Consider the following 24,835-nt stretch of genomic DNA (forward strand, 5'->3'; position numbering starts at 1 on the left):
ATATTTTCCATGCAATACAAATGGTAGCTTAGTTTGAATTTATTAGGGGTAGTTAGGTAAAAGTATTCAAATAAACATCTCTATGTAAAAATTAGTTTGTGTGCATCTCTCTAAAAAAACTGTTAAAATGAGACAGAGGGAGTAATAATAGTGACCGTGAGATGGCTACAAAATCTAAGAACGGGCACTCGGTAGTCGGTACAACGCAGGTTGAAAGTAACCACATCTCAATAATATGCAGATTTTTATATCATGTTTGTCATAACACATGGATACTGATAATGTTTATTTCTTTAATTTACAATTTATTCTTAGGATGTGAATATTGAAATATGTGTTAAAAATATTTGTCAATTTCAATTTTCAATATAAATTTATATTTTTAAAATCAATTCTCCTTCACATATTACTAATTTATATTTTCAAGATTAATCATACACCACGTATTATGTTCAGTTAATGACTTAATACACCTCTTTTTTTCACAATCGACTTTTTTTAAATTATGTAATTTTTTAAAGTGAACATATAATTTAAAATGGAGAGAGTATTTGACCATACTGCACGGATGATAAATGTTGAAGACCTGTGCGTACTCCACATCTGGTCATGGATCACTTTTAAATTCTGTGCTGCACAGAACTCCAAGACGTCGCTACAAATCACATTGTACTATTATAGTGTCTGTAATCTTATTTTAAAATGTCCTGATCACCTTATCTCCTAATCATTAGAAATATACTACCTTCATGCCAAATTAGATGAGCTAATTGATTTTGGGCACGTAACTTAAGGTGCATTGACCGACTAGCTTCGAAATTTATTTATTTTTTTTTTTTTTTGTAAACGAAAATTTCATATATGAATTTTTCTTTGCAAAAATAAAATTTTAAAAATAAATAATGTAGCTATGCGGTCAATGGACTTTAAAGTGCGTGCCTGAAGTCAACGAGTTCATCTAATTTGGGATGGAGGGAGTACGTGTTATTTGTTAGATTTTGATCAGATTTTAACTTAATTATACGAGAAATCAAATTTTACTCAAGAAATGAATTTATTTTCCGACATAAGTAATAAATAACTATTGATACCGTGCAGCAAACAAGAAAACATTTGATTGATACAAGTATTTTTATAAGCTAATAATTAACAAATAATTTTTATATAGAATATTATGTGAATTTAAAAGGGCTTGACAATACGAAGAAACAAACTATACTCATGAAATGATTTCTGTTCCGACATGAATATTTGTCGAAATTGTGCAGCAAACAATAATATGACTGATTCAAATATTAATATACACATTACCCGATTTCAATCTCACAAATTAGAGTTTTTCTTGATGATGAACTAATTAAAAATCCAATTTAGAATTTTAATTATATTCCATAGCTATTTTGAGTTTTATGTTCAAAATAAATCTGCAATACTTCATTTTTCACAGGTTCTCATCAAGGATGAAGTATACCGTAACATTCCTAACCCTTTAGTAAGATAAATCTTGAACTTCTATTGGAATTAAATTTGAACCAATAGACCTTAACTTCGTTGTGATTTATATAGGGTAGCTTTAAGTTTTTAACGAAACCTTTCTTTATCTTTCCACTTTCGATATTAGATTATGATATTCAAACCACAAATTTGAAGTTTAAACTAAGATATTGCAGTTACATAAATGTCCCGCGAACCTTTCAAAATTTCAAGTTGCTAGTACTAGACGGCAGACGCCATAACATTACCGTTCTATACTCCAAGCACCACAAAGTTTAAGAGCAGTATGTTTACGATCTCTATAAGAAATAAACAAACATGTTCAGATAAACTCATACTAACTTTAGAGCCTCGGTCAAATTCAAATGGAAACAAATATTTCCCGATGTAGCTACAGGCACCCCTCTCCCCCAAAAAAAAAAATCCTCAGGCCCTGCTGTTAAGACATGATTCTAGTTATGTGTGTGCAATATGTAATGTTTTAAGGGAAGAGGATTCAGAGGGTGCACCCTCATAGAAACACAGGAGCCATGACAAGGGTGATCGTCGCAAGCATTTTAATGAGAACATGGATTGAAGGTCCAGCCGTGTCCTTGAATGGATCTCCAACACTGCAAAACAATTTTAAATGTCAATAAAATCTGTAAAAAAAAACACGTCAAACAATACTGAAGGGACATGCCACCAAAAAATGTTTATCTCATCTTTCCACAACGAGCAATTCAATATCTAGCAACACCAAATCATTCAGCAACAAAAAGGCAACAGAAATAATAATCTAGTATATCCAGCATTAATAGGGCTGGCAACTTCGGGTCGGGTTGCCAGCCCAAACCAGACACGAAATTCATTAATAAATATAAATATTTTACATGATAAAAAAATACATAATTGCTATTTTTATCTTATAAATTATTTTATAATGAGTTAAATAAAATATATCTTTTTTATCAATCAATAAATATATAAAATATATCTTAATTTAAGTAATAGATGATACATAAATAATATTAATATAGGTATTTTTATAATACATAACATTTTCTTTTATGTATACATAATTTCGGGTAATTTTGGCTCGGTTACTGAAATCCACCCGAATTCAGGTCAGTTTTGGGTCAACCAAAACCGATCTGAACCTAGAAAACTGCAACTCGAATTCATACTTTGCAGGTCGAATTCGTGTTGGGTTGTCAGGTCAGGTCTCATTTTGCCGCCCTACTCATATTCATGTCACTGGCTATGTTGGCCTTCTACCAATTTGGCTAATACGGCAAATCAAAGCAGAAACAATAATCAAGTATATCAAACACCAAGACAACTTACGTGTCCCCTGTAATTGCTGCTTTATGACAATCACTCCCTTTGCCTCCAAGAGCTCCTGTCTCAATATATTTCTTAGCATTGTCCCAGGCTCCACCAGCAGTGTTAAGGAAAAGAGCCATGAGAATACCAGATACAGTTGCAAACATCAACATGGAAGCTACAACTTTTGCCCCTAAAAGAGTTTGCCCTGTATAGAACCCTAATAACCTAAAAACTAAACCTGCATATATGTTAAGAACATTCCATGAGCTACAACAGTTTTGATGAATTTAGAGAGGTGAAATTTAAACAGGAGTCTGGAGATGATTTTTTTTTTTCAAACGTTAATTTTTATTATCACCACCTACAGACTTTTGCTCTTCTCCCTTGGGTATATCATAACCACTGCTCTATCACTTAAGCATATTACTGTTAATATTTAAGTGAACCAAATTTTACTGTAATATTCCTATTATAGTTCCATAGGATATTGTTGTGATGACTGGAGACGTACTTAACCAGGTTTACTCTCTAATTTTAACTTCACGTGTAAGCCACAAACTGAAACTGACTATGAAGGCAAAGAGAGATAACGTACCAACAACTATAGGTGATGCAATAGCCAAAGCTCCAGGCTTTATCATCTCTCTTAAAGATGCAGACGCAACAATTGCTACACACCGGGCATAATCTGGCTTTTCCCTGTAGTCCTGTTAAAGATAAAAATAAGCAGAAAAGAATCAATGAATCTAATAATCTCTTACAAATGATTTTAGAATTAGTTAAATAAGGAGATTCGTGATACTATGATAAAATCTACAAAAGAGATCTACCATAATGCCTGGTCTCTCGGTGAACTGTCTTCTTACTTCATTAACCACTTCTTGTGCAGTCCGCCCAACTGCAGCACAGGCCCATGCACTGAAGAGGAAAATAAGCATGGAGCCCAACAATCCACCAACAAATACTTCTGGAATGGCAATATCAACCTGGAAAAAGAAAGTGATAAAAATTGTGATGAGATAAAACATAAGATATGTGCATGTGGCAAATAGAACTCCAGTACACTTGCCTGCTTGAAAGGTTCATGAGCAAATGATGCTACTTCATCCATATAAGCACTAAACAGGAGGAATGATGCAAGAGCTGCAGATCCAATAGCAAAACCTTTAGTGGTAGCTTTTGTGGTATTTCCAACAGCATCAAGAACATCGGTGATTTCTCGAACACTTTCAGGCTGCAAGAGCATACTGTGCAAGTAAGTAATAATAACACAGATATCTCCTCCACATTTATGTCATAAACCCAATGTTACCTGCTGGCTCATCTCTACAATCCCACCAGCATTATCAGCTATTGGACCAAACATGTCCATAGTGAGAACATATGCTGCAGTACTTAGCATTCCCATTGTCGCTACCGCGGTCCCAAACAACCCGCCAGTTGGATTTCCAGCTTCATCCACTAGTCCAGAGGTGCGGCCTAACCAGAAAGCTGAAACTATAGATACGCTTATGACCAGAACAGGAAGAGCTGTGGATTCCAGACCCAAACTGATACCCGCGATGATGTTAGTTCCATGCCCTGTAGAGCTAGAAAGAGCCAATGTTCGTACTGGCTCATGCTTGTAATCAGTGTAGTACTTAGTGATCCAGACAAAAGCATACGCGGTTGTGATTCCAACTAAACCGCATAAAAAAAAATTCAGCCAGGCTAAAGGCGCTTGCTCCGTGTAAAGCATCCAGCGTGTAGACTGCATAAATAAATTATAAGTCACCATATAAATAGTTTACTGTGATCAAATATGTAATTAAAATATGAAATTAGGAGGAAGTTACAAAGAGACAATAATAGAAGATATATTAGCACCTGTTATCTTATCAAAAACACATACTCAGCATATATGTACGTAAGGGGTTTTTAGTAAACAAAGAGTGACATCATATACTTAAAAATTAATTAAATGATGAAACAGTTTTTACTAGTTTCATGTAATGGAAAAACGTAAAAATCTAAGGCTGCCCGATAGTACAATTAAAAATATAAACATAAACAATAAGCGGTTAAGACTGCCTGAAAGTACCCGTAAAATATGAAGATAGTCGATAAGCCTCACAACTCACAATCCAGTAATACTAAATGAACGTTTCCATGGCTTAGGGCACCAGTATACTTTTCATGATATTCAATTATAAACTCCTTTTTTCTTGCATAGGGGTAGGGGGCTATGGTCTATCATAGAAGTTTAGATGCTAAACCTTGATCTCTTATTACCAAGAGTAGAGGGTATCCACTGGGCTGAACTCAATATAACAGCGTAATATACAAAATTGAGAATTAAGAAAAGCATAAAAATGCTATATGGACACTAAATTTATATATCATTTTTCATACATAACCATAGTTGTATTCAAAAATATGTTAATTTTCAGTTCTCATACCAAGTAACTTCTCAGTGAAGTAAGCCTCACTCTCAATATACACACTATTCACTTATTATGTGTTATCCAAAATATCAGGTCACATTTTACTTTAGCCAATTATCTCAAGTCACATTTTACTTTAGCCAATCATCTCAAGTCACATTTTTTTATAGCTGTAACAAAGTAAAAGATGTTTGTATCTTTTGACTGACAAAATATGCATTATAGAAAAATATAGTGCACAAGAGAGGACTAGCAGCTGCAATCAAATATTTACCGTGTTGTCTACAAAGTACCGAATAACAAGAATTTCAAACTAACCAATATCGTCAAACATCCAAGATTAAGTTAGAAAAATATCCTCTTGGACTTAATTTAAAAACAAGCTACTGAAAGTTAAAATTTTTTACCACCCCGAAGGTTAGAACCGCTAATAATATTGTAAGAGAATATCCTTTCTGAAGAATCATCATTGGATCTTCTGCACCACCACTTAAGTTAGAACCCCGTGTTCCCCGTATCGAAAATATTCCAACAGATGATACCACTAGGTCAAACGAGTGAACAACAAGAGGAAACAGAATGAAGCCCGAGGGATCTGCATTTAGGAAATTGAAATTAGTAGCGATGATAAGCAATTAATATATCACAACTTTAATTCTTCTGAAGCAAATACATTCAAGTCGTAAGAACCATACAACACGAAGTTATCTGTTTTTCTTTGTCAGAAATTTGAGTTTTATTTTTGCAAGAGCTAAATCAGATACTTCACCTTCAATTTTGCAGCGTTCAGCCATTGTTCCTCCCAGTATCATAGCACTGATGATTTCTGCTGCTATGCTTTCAAATAGATCCGCACCTCGAGCAGCACAATCACCCACATTGTCTCCTACCTTCATTGAGCATACACAAAAATATAATTCAAGTCAGAGGAAAACCACAAGTTTTCAATGGTCATGGAAATAACTGAGAGACAATACTATCTAATTACAATAAACAAATGGAAGTTATATACCAAATCAGCAATCACTGCAGGATTCCTAGCATCGTCTTCAGGTATTCCATGCTCTATTTTTCCAACAAGGTCAGCGCCAACATCAGCTGCTTTTGTGTATATACCTCCACCAAGCTGAGCAAAGAGGGCAACAAAGGATGCACCAAAACCGTAACCCACGAGAAGAAGGGGCACTGCAATATAGTTACTTTTTAACTCGGGCAATAAAGTCTAGGGTCAGCAATATCTATTATTGAACAACTTATATTTAAAATTGTAAATGTTGAAGCAGTAAGATGGCTTTGCCTATGAGGCTCTAGAATATTTAGACAGTATAAGCACTTGACTCTTAATTTGTGAACCACTGGGGCGTCAGAAGGTTGAATATCATGCTTTCTATGATCGTCTTGGTCCCAAATTCATTTGTCTAACTTGAGGCATGATGATAATAATGGCAAATTTTTCCTATTTGGTTGTCTGACACTCTGCATGGATATTTGGTTACATAATTCTTTGCCATTGATTGATCTTATATATGTTTCTCTTTCATCACTAATCCACTTTTTGGGGAAAATAAAGACATTAAGTGAATCAAACAAGTATCTCTCTAAAATAAACTGCAAACAATATTTATAAAGCCTTGCAAAATATGCAACTGGGTTATTGACTAAAGTAGATGGATACTAAGCTCCTGATATTTTATTTTGGGTAAGGTGGAAAAGATGAAGATCTATGTCTTTGCATTTTGTGTTGTTCTATTTGTACTTCTTTAGTGACAAAATAACTTCTTTGTCCTTGTGAGTTTACTACTTCATTCAATTATGCTTGATCTCCCATTCGTTTCATCCTTACTAATTTAATTCACTACAACAATTGTACGGGATCGTAATTATTAACCCAAAGGCTGTCGACTTTCTAAACCCAGAGGCTATTGACTTTCTAAAACACAACCTCAATTGACACAGCAAAAGCAAAACTTCTTAAAAATACTTGACTTTTATACACACCATACTCTACCAGGTAGCCTCAATATGTTCTTGATCAAGAGTCAAGACCAACACATAAATATTAGATATCATTTTGTTTTAAGGAAAAGATAAAGGAATTCTCAAAGCTTAAATAGAACTACCAATTGTAAGCAGTAAAAAAATTGTACATATCATTATACAAGATTCAATTTGATAACAGTTTGATAATTATTAGATTAAGAAAAAAATAACACTCACAGTCTGTGACCTTCATAGAACCTGGTGAACCCACCCCTAGCCAGACATAAAATGTGGAATAGAGAATGGCAACACCAACTACAGCCATACCAACTACCATAATAGCAGAGAATCCGCCAGCCCTGACAGCTATCTGCATATTGAAACCAATATAAAAACAGTTTCTAGTAGTGTTTCAGCAGAGAGTAAGCTGCAAAGCACCAAACCTGCAGTGCCTCCCTTGCGGACCGCCTTGCAGCACTCGAGACTCTAACATTTGCACGTACTGAGACCCACATGCCAACATATCCAGCAACACCAGAGCACATGGCCCCTAGAAGAAAAGCAGCAACAGTAATATATGCAGATGCAGACCTGCATCACCAGGAAATACACTTGACTATATTGCAAAGCTTAAATTAGAATAAAATTGAAAAAAATATAAGAATGTTTTTAACACCTTCCTAGGCCAGAAGATTCTTGCTGAGGAGTTGTACTACGCAATAGGTATATGCAGAGAATCACTCCAGCTAGTAATATGGCCATCTTGGAGATAGTTCCATATTGAGTTCTGAAAAAACCTTCAGCACCGTCGCGTATTGCATCTGATATCTAAAAAAACAAGATCATAACAAGAAGAATACATGTAACTATATAGGCCTTATAGTGACTATGGTGATTCTTAGTGGAGTATCATCATCATGGTATATTTTGTGCTCGATATTATAGTACAAAATGACAAAAATTACACATAAACAAGCAAAATGTCATGCAGATTCGTAAAACCTTTAGTAGAAGAAGTTAATAATTCAGAATGAGTATAATCATTGGTTTCGATTTTAATGTGCTTGATCCAGAATGTATCACTGTACCTGAGTCATTTCAGGAGGTCCCTCGTCCTTTGCAAGGACCCATTTAGCTAGATACATTGCTACCAAGAAACTTGTGATGCATACTGCAAATACAAATATAATGGTCGGGGAGGTACTTGCACCAACATAAAAAATAGCTCCAAACCCAAAGAGCAGAAACAGAAAAAGAACTCGGACATTGAATCTCATGAGAATGCGAAAGATCTGCGCAAGCAAGTTAACCACAAGCACAAGTAAGAAGAGTACAGAAGAAACAAATTCACAACAATATACACATTAGTCACAATAATCACATAAATGAATTACAAAGAGGGTAATGTATAAATTATAAACTCTCAAGCAGCAAAATGATGCTTTGAAGGCAATAATAATCATGCACCACTCACATGCCAGAATAATATTATCTACACTTAAATGCAATATTTTAAGTTCAAAATGCCAACAAAGTTCAATTTATAGTAATACATAATCATATAGTAATTTCACTTTAAGGGGTCATGTCCCAGTAATGATCTCATATCAAACCAAAGTAAAGGATCAGAACAACTACTGGATACTAGAATGACATTTGACAAAGATATGTGCATAATTGACTAGAACAGAGTTCTTTCTGAAAGTTATTAATTACCTAAGCGTATGAAATAGTACAGGTTATACTCAGATTATAAACATGTATAACTGACTAGAGCAGTGTTCTTTCTGAAAGTCATATGTAGTACCCAAGAGTATAAGTTCTACTCAGATAAAAAACGGTGTAAACATACCATAGGTCATACTTTCAGATCAAAAATGGTATAAATATACAATAGGTCATAATTTGGATTACTCTGGATGTATACATCAGCAGAATAACCAAGTCCAAAATTAAAATCTTAATATACCCAAGCAACTTCAGTTTTAGTTGTCTTTCCCGATAGTCATTCTTTCTGAGAAAATGAAATCGTACACTCTTCAGAATCTAGGTTACTAGAATCAGTCGGGTGTTTATTAGAAAAGAGGACAATCTGCAGGAAACAGACAGAGAGCTGATCAAGTAGGTAGGTATAGTCACAGCTACGACATCAGAAACTAGAGAGAAGTCACGGTGAAAGTGATTGAAAATTCATAGACCGAGAGATGGACTTCACCGTAAAAGAGACCAGAAAGTGGTAAAAGTCAGGTAGGTAGGTAGTCACAGAGACAAGAAATAAGATATTAGAAGGAGAATGGATAGAATATAGACCAGTACAGTCCTAGGTGCAATTTTACCTGAGAGGTCTGGACTTGATGTATTTTATATGAAATAAACTTCATCTCACCAGCCACAGAACCTCCTTTCCAAATTTTGTTAAACAGTGTCTTCTAGATTCCAGTTTTGTATACTCTAAAACTGTACTTCTAGCATTCAAGGTTTTCCTTTAAGATTTCGATCATTGGTACCCTGTCCTGCAACATTTTCTTCGAAATTCCATGATTTGCTTAGTTCTAGGGTTTGTAAATGATCCATTCCACACAGCCATATGGGGTGTAGTTGATTGTGGTAGATGGTGTTAAACCATAAAGGCTGAGGGCCTTTAAGATATGAAGAGACTGCAGCTTAGCATAGTTGCAGCACATACTCGTAAGACGAAGTATGAAGCACTACATTGTCCACTCATACCGCCATCTGTAATCTGACTGCAAATAATAGGACGTTCATGTCTGCAATATGGTACCAACTACAACCAATCTTAAAGGTAGTTTCCCATACTTCACAAAATTAAAAATTAAAAAAAAAAAGTATTTATAGTTATTAGCTAGTAATTAGTAATAGAATAAGATACTCTGTGCAAGTACTTATTAATATTTGAGTGGCCGTAACCCATACGACTTCAGATCCCTATTCTGAGATTGATCGCAATGATATATTGATATCCTTCCAAGATTACTTAAAAAATCGACACTTTGAAAATTACAAGAATTGCAAAAATCATGGTCAGTATCTATATGGTTAAATGTATATCATTATCCCATTAAGTCACTTCCCTAACACCTTAAGGTTTTACGGGAACTGGCATCTTAACATGGTATTAGAATTTAGAGCACGAAATTCATGACTCCTAACTCTTCCTAGAATGGAGCTATTCCATTACTAAAGATGTAGCTATCTCTATATTGAATTCAATAAATTTGATATACTTATTGCTTCTCACACCACATCAAATTCAGAATTGATACTTGGTTCCATCCATAGACCACATAATTGCATGATCTTAATACATTTTAGCTCTAAACGTTATGAGGATATAAAACTATGTAATATAGCTAATATGTTTGGGATTTAATAGAAATACGTAGTGTAGTACCCTGTCAAGACCTTATTATTACATTTTAAGGTTTGAATGCATATAGAAAATTGGTAATTGAGTAAGAAGAAGAATGGAGCATTCTTTCTCGAGTCTTTGGGTCTGAACTCTAGTTTGTAAATCATATAAACTGAATGAGGGACGGAATGACATATTATAAACATTTGCCTGTAATTCCATATAATATTACAGAATTCATTACATTCCTTCCCAATTTCATTCACCCCAATCAACCAAAAACAACATTACATCTCTAGATTGAGTTCTCAAAGACCAACAAGATGAACTTATCACTTACACTTATGGAAGGATGAATGACAAATATATTATTGAGTAGAAAGGGTGGAGTGGGGATGAATAAAACAATGATAGTCAAAAATTTAAAGGAATATGGCATATTTAATTTCGAACAAGTTATAAGCAAGAATGCTGGGCATTGATTCATGTCAAGAAGCAAAAAAAACCCATTAAAATGGTAAAGAATACTCTAATCAAATCACAAGTGATGACATATGACACATAAAGACTGTGAAAAGTAAACCGAGAACCTTTTAAACACAAAGCATAAAATGATAATTACCAATGGTGTGTATGGTTTTGTGCGCATATTTGGGAAAGTCCTCAACCTGTCCTGGTAGTGCCCCATATTCCCGGTCTCCATTACATCATCCATCATATTAGCTTCAAATACTTCAAACCTGTTAGCTATGCACGAAGACTCACGATCGGAATGCCCTTTAGCAACTCAATTCCTCGACCCAACCCTCCAATTCTGAAGCCTAATAACCGAAATGTATATGTTTCCAATTATGCTTCGAGAATCAAATTCACTGTCAGTCCTTGACTCTCTTCTGTCATCAATCACCAACAATCACGATAACATGAACAAAATTTCCCGAAGCTGGAATCAAAAACAAAATTCAACACTCATTCCATTCAACAAACATCGCTACAGTTCAAAATCAACAAATTTCACATCAAAAACCCTAGATTCAATCATTAATAATATATCAATAATAAAACAAAAAACAACAAGCATATACAGACAAACATATTCACGCGTATGTGAAACGAGTGTTTTCGTGGAATGAAAGCACGAGCGAGAATGCAATTACATTTACCTTGGCTCTCAATGCGACACCGTATTGACGTAAAAAGCTTCGATAATCAAGAATCAACAGTGACGAGCACGAATTCACAGTAGTAGTAGATCTCCTTGGTTGCGCTGAGCGAGAACGGAGAAATTTACAGTTACTAAAAATAAAATTATATTTGGGTGTAATTAATTTGGTTGGGGACGCGCTGACTTGTCAGGAGCGTTACGTCAGTTATCGAGTAAGAGGCCGACGTGTGGACTCTTGCTTTTGTTACTTGGCATAAAAAAGAATATCCTGTGCGATAGTAATTTTTTTTTTTTTTTTGACAGATGCGATAATATTTCTTGATTGATTTAACTACCGTTTTTCTTTTACCCCGATTTGATTTTCCTCTTAACTTGATAATCTTAACGTCATTTTTTGCGCATGATATATATATATAGGCTCATGATCAAATAGAAACCACTTTTAAAATAAAAACTAGAAACTAATACAAGTTAGTGATATCCTCAGTACAATTTAGTGATATTCTCTTTACGATTTAGTGATATGTGTTGCACGAATTAGTGAAAACTTACGGATAACTGCCCAGAATTTCTGAATCTGTTCTAGTTGCCGATTCAGGTGGTGGTTGCGGTGGTGGAGATAATGGAGGTGAAGGTGGAGATGGAGGTGGTGGACATGGAAGGAGCCTTTAGCTTTGTCTGGCAGATTTTTGGCAAAGATCTGGAATTTAAATCGGCATTAAGCTAGATATACGGTACTGTAGGTGAGGAAGACCGAGGTGGAGGTGAGGACGAAGGTGTAGGTGGAGGTGGAGGTGGGGGTGGAATGGAAGGGGCGGTGGAGGCCGGAGGGGGGTTGGATTTGGTGGTGATATAAATAATGGAGGCCGACATGGAGGTGGTGGCTATGGAGGGTCGGGCGGCATGGAGGTGGAGAGAGTAGCAGAGACTTGGCGGGGGTGGTAGGGTGAAGCTGCCGGAAGTGGGGTGGAGGGTTGGTGGGTTGGAGAAGAAGAAGGAGAAAGTGGGGTTGTTTGAGAATTTAGTGATATTCTCCTAGAAATTTAGTGATAGTTTCTAGTTTCTAGAATAAGGAGGTTTCTATTGGAGTAAAACTCTATATATATATTTCTATATCTAAAAAGTTTAGGTAAATTTTACATTTTGTTTTAAAAATATTAGAAAATATTATGAATTTCATGAGAATTTTAAATTCCCTTTATAAATCTGATTGTCATCTTAAGCTAGTCAGAATTGTTTTAAAATTTAAAAAATCTCCTACTATTCAAGAACTATGGATGTTTAATTTTCTTCACAAAAAACATGGATTCTCCTATTTATTAGTTTAATTTATTTCTTATTTTTAAAAAAATATATATTCATGCCTCATGATTATTTCTGGCAAAAATATATATATATATATATATATATATATATATATATATATATATATATATATATTCATACCTCATGATTATTTAAAAATAATACTTAAGTATCACGAGATTACGTCATTCTTACAGGATTTTACCTCAAGCCGGTATATTATATGCTAAATCAAACTCAGTTACAATTTATTGGTCCGTTAAATTTTAATTTAATAAACCTTCAAGAATATGGCGGCATTTCGATCTTAGTATGATTTTTTTTTTTTGGATTGAGAATAAGTCACAAATATTAACCGGCAATTCACCGTGATAATTTTTCATTCAAGAAAGCTTATTATCTAACCGTCGGACATGCAAGATGACCGGGGAAATTCAGACAATAAAATTTTAATGTTCGAAAAGAAAAACCCGCCTTCTTCCAAAAATCCTGAAAATAAAACAAAGAAAACAAAAAGAATATAAGTCAATATATAAAACATTATATATATTATAAAAATAAAAAATATATCCAATAATTAATAATTGATAAAATCACGTGTATATGCATGTGGTGATTAAAATATTCACACAATTATGAAAACTCATAATTCAGACAATTAAACTCTTAATTAAGGCACAATTAATAAAATATTAACGCTCTTAATTAAGACACAATTAACGCCCTCAAACAAGGCACATTTTGCGTCCTCAATTATAAGACACAATTTACGCCCTCAGTTATGAGTCACCATAAACGCCCTCAGTTACGAGGCACAATTAACGACATCAATTAACGCCTTCCTTTCTGAACCCGGATCCGATCGTGGAACTGCCGTCGCCGCAACCCTCAACCACCACCGCCACGCTATCTCTCCCGCACACGACCACCAAGAAGACGATGACCACCCGACCCGAAATATATCCATCTCCTGATGAGTTGCGAAGAAAGCAAAGAGAAAAAAACGGCAGAAAGCATGTACAATATGTATATAAGAGTGTGATATCTACGGAGTCCGTCCGATGATCCGGCTTGCAAACTTTGTATATGTGGGAAAGGTTGGAAACAGGAACCTTCTTTGGAGTTTATACTTGCAACGTACATAAATGGACGAATGAGAGGCGCAATAGATGAAGTAGTGGGCATGGAAGAAAATAGATTGAACTAGTAGTAGCCCGTGATTTGATGAGAAAAGTTCAAAAAACATAAACTTATAAAAGATTGGCAAACTTTTTTAAAATAAGATGAAAATGGTCGAGGACTATGCCATTTGCTCGAGTAGGGGGAGCCGCGGGCTGATAACAAAGCTTATTCAGAGACTTCTTTGGTGAAGAATACCCCGTCCGTTGAAATTTACAACGGAAATTGTTTGGAGATGTAACATCTGATTTTATTTTATTTTTGCTAAGAGTGACAGATATGTGAATAAGAGCTCGTTTATATGTAAACACACTCTTCAATTTCTGGGAGCAAATGAGACTGAGAAAGATTAAATTTTTCAGACACCCCCGAAGATAAAGTGATCGAAAAAAACTTGCAAGTTGGGAAGTATAACAATGTTTGATTTGATCTTAGTATGATTTGAAAGTGATGTTTTATTGTTTTAGTGAAACTTGTTAGACACATGAACGGATGATGTATGTAATCTGATTTCAGACATATTTGTACGAAATTCGAATTTTGAACTTATCAAACTCGATTTCATGAATTTGGTTTTTAATCTAATATTTTAGCCCGAATTTTTTTTTTTGGATATTAAATATTCAATATAAAATTTAAAATCTAATCTGAATGGGTCTGAATCCAAAATAAAACCCGAATGATATTTGTGTGTACAACTGCTCAAATACAATTCACTGAAAATACAAACTAAGAATAAGTCATCTTTACTTTCAAAAAAATAAATAATAATAAGTCATCCTTAAATGACATCATGTGTTCTTTAGGCCTGAGTCCGTACATGTGAGTCCTTTTTAATCCTCATGCTCTAATGCAAGATGTGCATGACCAGCTCCACTTTGAGAGTCACCAGGCAGCGGTGGGTTGTGTTGGGGATGATATTAGACATGTATCTCTAAAAAGTCAAAACTTGACCCATCATTATCTCATTTAGCCTCGTCCAGATCCACTTCGGGATTCATCACCCGTCCCGGAATCATTCTTGTTCTAGTTAATTGCATTGGCTATTATTTAGTTTACATTGGAATAGGGCTATATGTGCGTGCTGCAATATATTACAGTTTATACATTCTCTGATATTCATAAGATATTTTTTAGATTAATTTAAATTCAAGACATGTCATGTTAAACATGTGATATTATATATTGTAATACATTATCAGTTATTAATTAAAATTTGGTCTTCGTTAAGTGATATAAACATTAGCGCAGGGTTATGAGATGTGTGTAATAGTTTCTTTAAAATAGTTATTAGTTGATGAATTTTAAGTGTCGATGATGTATTATAATCCACATACGAGGAAATGTTGGTGTATTTGGAAATTAGTGGTTAAGTAGTAATCCATTCAAATTTTCTGGTCCATATTCAATCCACACAAAAATTGATATTAGGATATACCCAAATCCAATCCAAAATCCGTCGGATCGTGTTTGGGCTTTTGTTATTTAGTATTTTTTAGATTCGGGTTTGATTTATATAATGTCATATTCGATTTGATTCGGCTGGATCATCATCCCTGGACACTTGTAAATAATATAAGACTGAAATTATTATTCAGAAGGGTAATACTACGCACCTCAAAAAATCTTCCCAAATGATGTGACTGACAAGTGAAAAATTGTGAATGAGTGATTGATATGAAGAGTGTCTTACTGTTTATCATAAACTGCATGAGTTTATAATAATCCGATTCTCAAAATACGAGGGCGTAGTTTATTTATAAATTCGAGAGTGATGAACTCTTTCAAGCTTGTGCGAGGGCAGTCAAGGATAGTCGAGTGGGGGTTTTGGACCTTTTTAGAGGTTGTGTGAGGATAATTCGGAATTTAGGATGAACTAAGTAGATTGGAGATAGGCTTGATAATCAATGTCGTATATGAATAGTTATCTTGACTACCGTTCAATCACAAGCGTCCACACATATATGCGCTAATGATACATAAGCGGCGACTTATTTTGTTTCATATTTAGGAACAGTGTATTATTATAGTATTGTTATTTTGTTTCATGGATATGAACAGTATGCATTATTATAGTATTGTTGTTTATTATGTAAGTGCATTATTTAGTTATTTGTCAAAATAAAAGGCACGATTTTTTTGATTATACGTTATATTATTATCACGTGTGATATAAAATAACAATCTAATACTCCATCTCCATAGTTACATGTCAATTTCAATCTGTTAAAAGTTAAATTATCTCATATTTGACTAGATTAAAAATATCTATTTATTATTTTCTAACTGAAAAATTATACTTAAAAAAATATTAGATGTATTTTCAATACTATATAATATATATAATTATTTTGACTAATAAAAAACCGAACGGGACATATATTTAGAAAGAGAATATATTATATTTTATTATGAATAATATAAACGAAGACAACAAAGAATTTAGGTCCTAAAAACTCGAAAAGCGATAAACCTGACGTGCATAAAGGTCGAAAGAGCTCAGCCATAAAATAAAAAAATATGGGGCCAGGTACCCTACCATAACCCCGGTCTTGACCCGGCTCGAGTACTAATATTTGAATAAATTTGATTACTAACATCAAATTTTTATTTCATTTGAAATAAAAGTATAATCAAATATTGAAAAAGCGGGCCCTGCCGACTCACCACCATGCACTCATGCAGTTCAAAACCGGCTCAAAAATATTTCTGATCGATTTGATTCAAAATTCTGAATTAATCTTGACAGCACGGGGTTTGATGGACTTTTTATGAATCATGTAATTATTACAATGAGAGTAAATGACAAAGTGGTGGCTATAGTTTTCCAAATTTTACAAAATATTGGCTGAACTTCAAAAACTACAAAATGGTGGCCGAAGTTTACTTCCGCCTTTTAATAAGGTGGCTGCCGTTAAATTATCGTTTACGGACTTAACGGAACCATGAATAAAATGAATTTTTGATAAAAATTATTTGTCATGAGCGGGGAAATTACCATAGTACGCTTTAACATTCCCCTCTCTCCTTCATCTTCCTCTTTCTGTCAGCTAGACGGCTCGGCGGCGGCACCGTTCCTGTCCCCTCCTCTCCCTCCGACCTTTGTCCAGCTCAATCCCGTGCTTTCTACAGCCTCTAATCTTCTCTCTAAAAACAATGTTAAAAAATCTCACTCATCAGGTAGTTTCACATGTTTTTTCGTCTTCTGCACACACAAACTCAAACCCAAACCTTTGTGTTCATCTTCCTCTTCTTTCCAGCTTCACCCCTCCGTTTCCCCCCCGCTTCTCCGCCGTCATCGAGCCGTCACCGATAGTTACGCCGCCGCGGCTCCCACCCTCCGTTGCCTACAATCAAGCCCTTGAATACTCCCCTCCATGTTCTAACTCAAACCTCAAATCAATTTCACGATCAATCAATTAGACATTAAAACCCCAATCTGTAGTTTCTGGAGGTGGTGTGGAGTTTTGGGCGGCTGTGCCTGAATTTGTGTAGAAACCCGCTTTTACCCTTCTATTCTTTATTTTTGTTTGGACTTAACGGTTTAGATTAACGGACCTTGACGGCGGCCACCTTATTAAAAGGCGGAGATAAAGTCCAGCCACCAGTTTGTAATTTTTGAATTCAGGCCAATATTTTGTAAAATTTGGAAAACTACAGCCACCACTTTGTCATTTACTCTTACAATGATACTACTACTTAATTTATTTTATATTTTCTTTATATTATATACAAATATGAATCTTTAAATGTTATATTATTATTAAAACATGTACGAATATTTTTGCATTTCTTTCATCTAGGACATAAATTTTTTTATGGCAGATATTATATTTCTGGTACAGTTTTTTTTTACATAAAACTGGCTTAACATAAAAGAAAAAATACAGATCACGTGTATGGTGTAGATGGCAAGTAAAGCAAGGCATGGCCACTGAACAATTTTAGAATGAAAAAATTCAATCACTTATGAATTTGCGTGTCTGCAGTATTTCCAAATCGACGAAAAGCTGTCAATGTCTTATCCAACTTCTGTAATGAAACGACGTCTCATCATATAGATCGTATTCGCAGTTTCCTATGGCCACCATCATCTAGATATAAAAAACAAAAAGAAGGGGATAAGAGTCGGAGATTGACATGCGCGTATATATACGTACAGATCATGTATGTATAAAAATACAATAACAAATGGCGGAGGAGAAGCTTGAGTGGGAAGTAACGTCGCCGGAATCTCGAATCGCCGGCGAGTCGCTCATATACACTGCCGGCGTCGTACTCTTCATACTCATTTGTCGATTCATAACGGCGCTTCGTAAATTATATTTCTCTAATCCCCGAATTGCCCCTGGTCATCCAATTCGCCGCTCCAGCTCCAACAATACTGCCAGTCCCTCGTCACAACAGCTAGGGTTCGTACTTCGTCTGTATTTTGTTTTTTTAATCAAGCATAATAAATATTTTAGTTTCAAAAAAAAAAAAAGCATAATAAATATTTTAATTTTGTTTAGATATCTGATTAGGGATGTACAATTTGCTACTTGATTTCATGTAATTGAGGAAATTAGTGTACGTGTCTTGGAAAATGATTACGAATTACATACGTGTCTCCATTTGATACTCGAACCTGGGCATGACGCACAGTATATTCATTTCTTATTATAGTAATAATGTTTTGATGACAAAGATGCTAGGGTTTTCACATAAGCGAGCATAAGAATGTGTGTATCTCTCTATACGCATATAAATTTTTTTGATACTAATAATAGTAGTTTTGATTTTGGGATTGATGATGATACTTGAACCTCAAGCGGATTTGCTAGGCTACATGGAACTTTGTATATAATATCAGAATGATGATATGTTTGATGTTAAATTTTATTAAGCTGACCTGATATTTGCTCCCTTCGTTTGCTTGATGTTATACTTGTGTTCTTGCTTGCAGGAATTCTTCTATTATTTCCGATTCAGATCTCAGAACTTTGATCAATAACTTGGACGGGAGACTCACTGATGGGACTGAAAAATGGGAAAATGTGATTGAGAAAAGTAACAGTCGTCTTTCCTATAGTGCAAAATGTTGCAAGCCCAAGGTAATTTTTTAATCAAGAAGCTGGTGGTACAAATAATCATAGATTGCATGAATTTTAGTCAATTTTTTATCTGTTCGGGATAATTTAGCCACCCATATATTTTTATGTGCTGCACTCCATCCTTTACTCGCAAAATATGACAGATTTAAGACAACAGTAATATGATCCCTTTAGCAGGTACCATTTAGTAATGACGCCTAATTCCATTGTCTACTATGTGGTCTCTATTACTTAATAGTACTCCATTATGAGCTACATGAATATAGGTAATGTACCACTGATTTTGAATTGCCAGCTTGTCAGGAGAGTAGTTAAGGAGCAATATCAACTGCGTTTAGTTGTAGCTTACCCAGTTTTTTTTAGATTTTATACAATAAATCCTCTTGCTTAAGATTGATATTAAGTCATCAAGGAATATGGTTGGTTTCTCTTACTTCACAAATGATGGGCAGCACCTGGTTTTTGCCTTTGTGATGAACCAATTTAATTTAATGAAGCGACCTTTTTCGGTCTTTGTGATTTTCGTATGCATTTGCAGTTGTTAATTATAAATATTCAGTCGTTATAATAATATATGAGAATTTGTTTCTGTCCTGTCTGAGAGAGATGTAACAAACACCTATCAGTGTAGTGTTAAAAAGAAGGTTAGTAAAAGGGCACACAAGTTGGAACTTCTTATTTTTTGATTACATTAAGGCCTTTGGTGTAGGCTGGGTGACCGATTTGGTGGATACTAGATTAAGGTGCGGAGTAGGCTGTTCCTTTCAGAGTTTCAGTAGAGTATAAGGGTTGAATACCACCAGACTGTTTGCCGCAGATTGGCTCGTCTTTGAAGACAGAATAACTGCATAGCTTCTCATTTGTAAAATAATCACTAGTGGTAGATACTTTTTCTTTATTCTTGTGGTAGCTTTAGTGTTTTCAGAGGGATCGAGTTGACTGCACAGATAATCTATATACTCATTTGTTATTACTTAGCATTAGTAAATATTTTTTAAGAAATGATAAAACTAAATAAATGACTAAATGACAATGGATATGATAAGTACAGTTGTAACTTTTTTTTATCAATGACATTAGTTTGTACCTGTTCGGTTTACCAAATAAAAAGTTACTTGTTCATTAGTTTTATTGAAGTAAAACATATTTCTAAAGCATAAGTTAATATCCTGTTGGACAGTTCAAATTGTAAGTAGGTGTCTGACCCTGATAATGTATCACAGATTCTTCAGAAGTAAAAGAAATGACACCATGTTACAACAAATTGGGTTACAACAAATTGGAGAAACACTAAAAAGATTATAAAATAAATATGAAGCTGTTCAGCTTGATCAATCGAGACATAATCAAAAGGACCACCAAAGTTATTTCAAATTTTAAGTAGGCTTGGTCAATCTAGAAGCTTCAAACAAACACTTATTCTGATACGACTACATCTTCTGTCATCAAGAATACAACATCCTATGCCTTAGTTCAATAATTGACTCTTTAAAATGCACATGGCTTCTTCAACATATTTTCCTTTTTGCTTGCAGGATAGTCCCCTAAAATATATGAGTGTTACTGTGTTTGAGGACTGCTCTGCTCAGTTGCTGAAAGACTTTTATATGGATAATAGTTACAGGGAGCAGTGGGACAACACTTTGATTGAGCAAAATCTTTTGCAGGCGGGTGATAGAGATGGAGTTGAAATTGGTCGCTTAGTAAAGAAGTTCCCACTCCTGACAGCAAGGGAATATGTACTTGCTTGGAAATTGTGGGAAAAAGAAGAAGACACCTACTATTGCATCAGTAAGGTATTTGCCGAATCTTAAAGCAATTAGGTTATGCAGTTCATGACATGTATACTAATTTTGTTGTAAGTAAACAATCCATCAAGGCGAACTTATTGCAGTTTAAGTGCACCTTTGACCATTAAACTGGCAATCTGGCATCATGTTACATTTTAACCGCAGAGCTAGTTATTTTTACAAGCTCATTGATCTAGAAGTTTTATATGAATATTTCAGTTTTTCTGTCACATATTACATTTCTGATGGATCCTGGCATGGCTCTTGCCTGTGTTGTTCACAACGCTGTACGATTGAAATAACAGTTTGAATTGACTTTAAATGTATAACATTGTTGAAAGAAAGTAATTTGATTTAGTTGTCTAATTTCAATCATGTACAGTTGGAGTTGAAACAACATTTATGATCTATAACTGTAAAGTAACCACCTACTTAGCTTATATCATATTTTCGGTCTGATTATGGAATATTGATTTATCTATCTACTCTTGTTTTTGTAAACCTGTAGTTTGGGAAAGAACCAAAGCCTTTTGAACCCTAATTAGCTTATATCAGATTGTGTGGCCTGATTCGAGGGATATAGATGTATCATGTTTGCATTCACTCTGGTCTCTGCAAATCTGTAATTTGGGATAGAGACAAAGTTCTTACAACCTTTTTTCTGAGTATCAGATTAACAGCTTGTTACCTATAGATTTTGTCTCAAAAATAAAATTATAACAGGTATTAATCACTGGTCAGTGCTTGACTCAATTTTACAACTTTTACTGTATCATTCTTCTGCTGCTGTGACAGAAATCTAAGTTCTTCTGTGTGACATATTATTTTTGTCATTTTTAGGACTGTGAGCATTCTTTAGCTCCAAGACAAAAGAAGTATGTTCGTGTTAAATATCTAAGATCTGGTTGGATGATAAGAAAAGGCAAGTTATTACATTCTCCTATTACTCCTGTCATTTTGATGGAGTCATTTCAGAGTTCTCTTACAATTAATATCTATGTTACCCACCTGGCTAAAAATGTCCAGCATGGATATGTGTCCAAGTGTCAGTCTCGGGAATATTTGAAAATTTTACATGTTTTTGGCCTAAAATAAGTGTCAGTGTGCCCATATCCATGTCCGAGTGTCGAGTGCCGGACATGGGTACTTGAGGTAATACGAAGAGTTGGGGTAACATAGATTGATATGTTCTATATACAAAGTCAACTTTTACTAATGAACTGTGTAATATGACTTGAGTTTTCATAGATTCATAATATCACCAATCTATCATAGTTGAGTCGCAGAGGGTAAGGGAAAAAGGGTTTAGCATAAACACAATTGTGAGCAGTTGCATCTTCCTTGGCTGGAGGTTATGTATGTTTTTCATAGTAATAACTAATAAGTAACAACATAATAGGTTGGAGAGTTCCTTATTGTTTGAGTTTCATGTAGATGAGGATTTCTTTATGTACTGCAGATCATAGTAGTCAGTTTAGGAGGGATACATGTAAGATTAATTCCATAAATATGTTTTTTGACTGGAAATCCTAAATTGTTTATGAATTTAGGTAACTAGTGGGTCTGACCTTTGGCTTTTTACCTTAAAAACTGATGTAGAATACCCATGGGCGTCAGCACACAAAGTTGCATCTTCAGAATTGCAATGGAATTTTGAAATGTAGCTTCTTTACTTCTACATTGGAATTCAATGCGCTTATTCACAGTATCGTAGCTTTTTACTGCTGCAGGAGATAATTGCTTTTGATCTACTGTCCTTCAGTTTCAGCCATGTTTGGTACTTAGATGGGATATAAGATAATGTTTTGTTTATTGTTCCAATTATATGTCATATGAAGTGGCTCTCTTTTCTAGCTTTACACGTCTATATATAGTATGTTGAGGTCTCCGCAACCTTCTACATAAAATCATGAAATATCCTCTTATTTATGGAAGTTGCAGAGTTTCTTGGTTCTCTTTATATTCCCTTGGGAGTCTGTAATAGCCGTAGGAGAATCAGCTACTAGCATATGAGTTTGTTCAGGCCAGACAACCTTTTTATATAAGCTTCGGATTGGTGCAAATGAGTTGTGTAATTGAGTTTGTTTGGTGGAGGAAGTGTTTGTGTGATGTTCAAGTTAAAGCTTGGGGAATGCTATCCTTATAGGAGGTATTAGGGCTGAAATCAGGCAGGCACCTTTTTCAAAAGAGGGATGGGAAAAAACCTAGAGTTCATAATACTTCATGTTATTCTCTATAAAATTTATTCCTTGGGTTATAAGTTTTTTTAATCCATATCCCTAAAACCAGTGGTTAACTGGGAAACAAAACAATACTCATAATTGACAATATAATTATAAAGCTTAACTGATACAGGGTATTTAATAGTCAAGTTGCTGCTTATCATGAAAAACCCTCTTAAAGGGTAAAAGCTTGTTTTAACGCTGTTCCTAATTGCGTCAAAAGATAGATTGACTCCATTGCTATGGGTATCTGTCCCCCTTCATATACATATATATAATGTGGTGATTTGCATCGTTTAACTCTCCGTTTTCCTGATGCGAATCATTTTACATTTTATGCAGTACCCGGTAGAAATGCGTGTGAGATTAGAATGATACATCAAGAAGATGCTGGTTTGAATCCTGATATGGCAAAGCTTGCTTTTGCGAAAGGCATTTGGCGGTATATAACTAAAATGGATGATGCACTACGCAAATATTCTGTGATCAACAATATTCAAATTAGTTCAGCTGTAAATGCAAATGATTTTGTTCAGAAGGTATGAGATTTTTCCTTCATATGGCTTTTCTAATGTGGAATTGTGGGCTGTGTCAAAACATAGAGCAAGCATGCATAATGCAGCAGTCAGTTGCCTGGTTTATTTATGGTCTGCCAGTCTGCCTTCATATTATTCTTTATATTAGCTCAACAAGTAAACTGTTAGGACAGGTAGTTTACTTTGGATATGAGGCCTTTTAGTACTGCCTATATGCCATGTATTTTTTATTGAATGTCTGATGTAGGACCGGATAAATAAGAGTCGAAAACCAAAATCGATAGAGAAATAAATACATGGACTTATTTTAGAATATCCACCGATCTATATAGTATATACATACCCCTGTGTATATGTTTGTGTTAATTATTGTGCTATGTTACATTTCTATCGTGCTCGTGTGTCTCATTTTTATCCTGCTTCATGTTTCTATCTATTTTAATATAGGTCCCAACTGCGGTAGGAACCTTAGATAGCTCGAATGCTCGAGCTAAGAGAGAATTTTCTGCAGAAAGTTCTGACAATCGGCAAGTCACCGAAGAACTAAACAGCAGGAGATCTTCAAGAAGACCTTCCTGTAAATTAGTAACTAACAGTTTGATTCTTCTTGGTGGTGTCATCTGCTTGTCTCGGGGGCGCCCAAACTTAGGTGCCAAGGTTGCAATGTCATATATTTTAACCAAGCTAGCAAAACGGGGTTCGTTATCTCAAAAGGGATGCTTCAGTACCAGAGTCTCTTAATAATAAATGTAAGGCTGGGTGCTATAAATACACTTGGAAATTTGTCCATACTTGATAAAAAGGTTCGGAAGATTGTCTATACATGTCAATGAAAAATGTCGGGAAATGTTATATCCAGAGCAAATTTTTATATCTAGAGCTAAAAAAGCTTGAAAAGACGAAATTACCTCACATTGTTTTTTTCCATTTGTTGTTATTGTATATGTACGGGGTCAGTTTTTTCTTTTCA

General features: G+C 34.7%; 2 protein-coding genes across 3 annotated transcripts; one reads left to right on the forward strand and one right to left on the reverse strand.

The window, feature by feature from the left end:
* Positions 1-1,630: 1,630 nt before the first annotated feature.
* LOC108209376 (pyrophosphate-energized membrane proton pump 2) lies at positions 1,631-11,954 on the reverse strand. Of its 2 annotated transcripts, none has more exons than XM_017380241.2 (15): positions 11,739-11,954; positions 11,198-11,518; positions 8,294-8,497; positions 7,882-8,033; positions 7,649-7,796; positions 7,443-7,575; positions 6,238-6,410; positions 5,995-6,115; positions 5,633-5,820; positions 4,115-4,552; positions 3,872-4,036; positions 3,633-3,788; positions 3,398-3,509; positions 2,821-3,040; positions 1,631-2,105 (listed from the first exon to the last, which is right to left on the reverse strand). In XM_017380241.2, exons 2-15 carry the CDS (start codon positions 11,291-11,293, stop codon positions 2,006-2,008), a joined length of 2,406 nt encoding a protein of 801 aa, XP_017235730.1. In that variant the 5' UTR covers positions 11,294-11,518; positions 11,739-11,954; the 3' UTR covers positions 1,631-2,005. The 2 variants fall into 2 exon arrangements, with proteins under 2 accessions (XP_017235730.1, XP_017235731.1); XM_017380242.2 differs by having other exon boundaries at positions 11,198-11,468; positions 11,739-11,897.
* Positions 11,955-18,134: 6,180 nt separating this feature from the next.
* On the forward strand, positions 18,135-24,835 carry LOC108210052 (uncharacterized). The gene is made up of 6 exons (XM_017381300.2): positions 18,135-18,636; positions 19,170-19,317; positions 20,853-21,113; positions 21,948-22,029; positions 23,672-23,868; positions 24,313-24,835. Exons 1-6 carry the CDS (start codon positions 18,416-18,418, stop codon positions 24,604-24,606), a joined length of 1,203 nt encoding a protein of 400 aa, XP_017236789.1. The 5' UTR covers positions 18,135-18,415; the 3' UTR covers positions 24,607-24,835.

This window comes from Daucus carota, chromosome 2 (genome assembly GCF_001625215.2).
Source record: "Daucus carota subsp. sativus chromosome 2, DH1 v3.0, whole genome shotgun sequence".
NCBI classification, from domain to species: Eukaryota; Viridiplantae; Streptophyta; class Magnoliopsida; order Apiales; family Apiaceae; genus Daucus; species Daucus carota.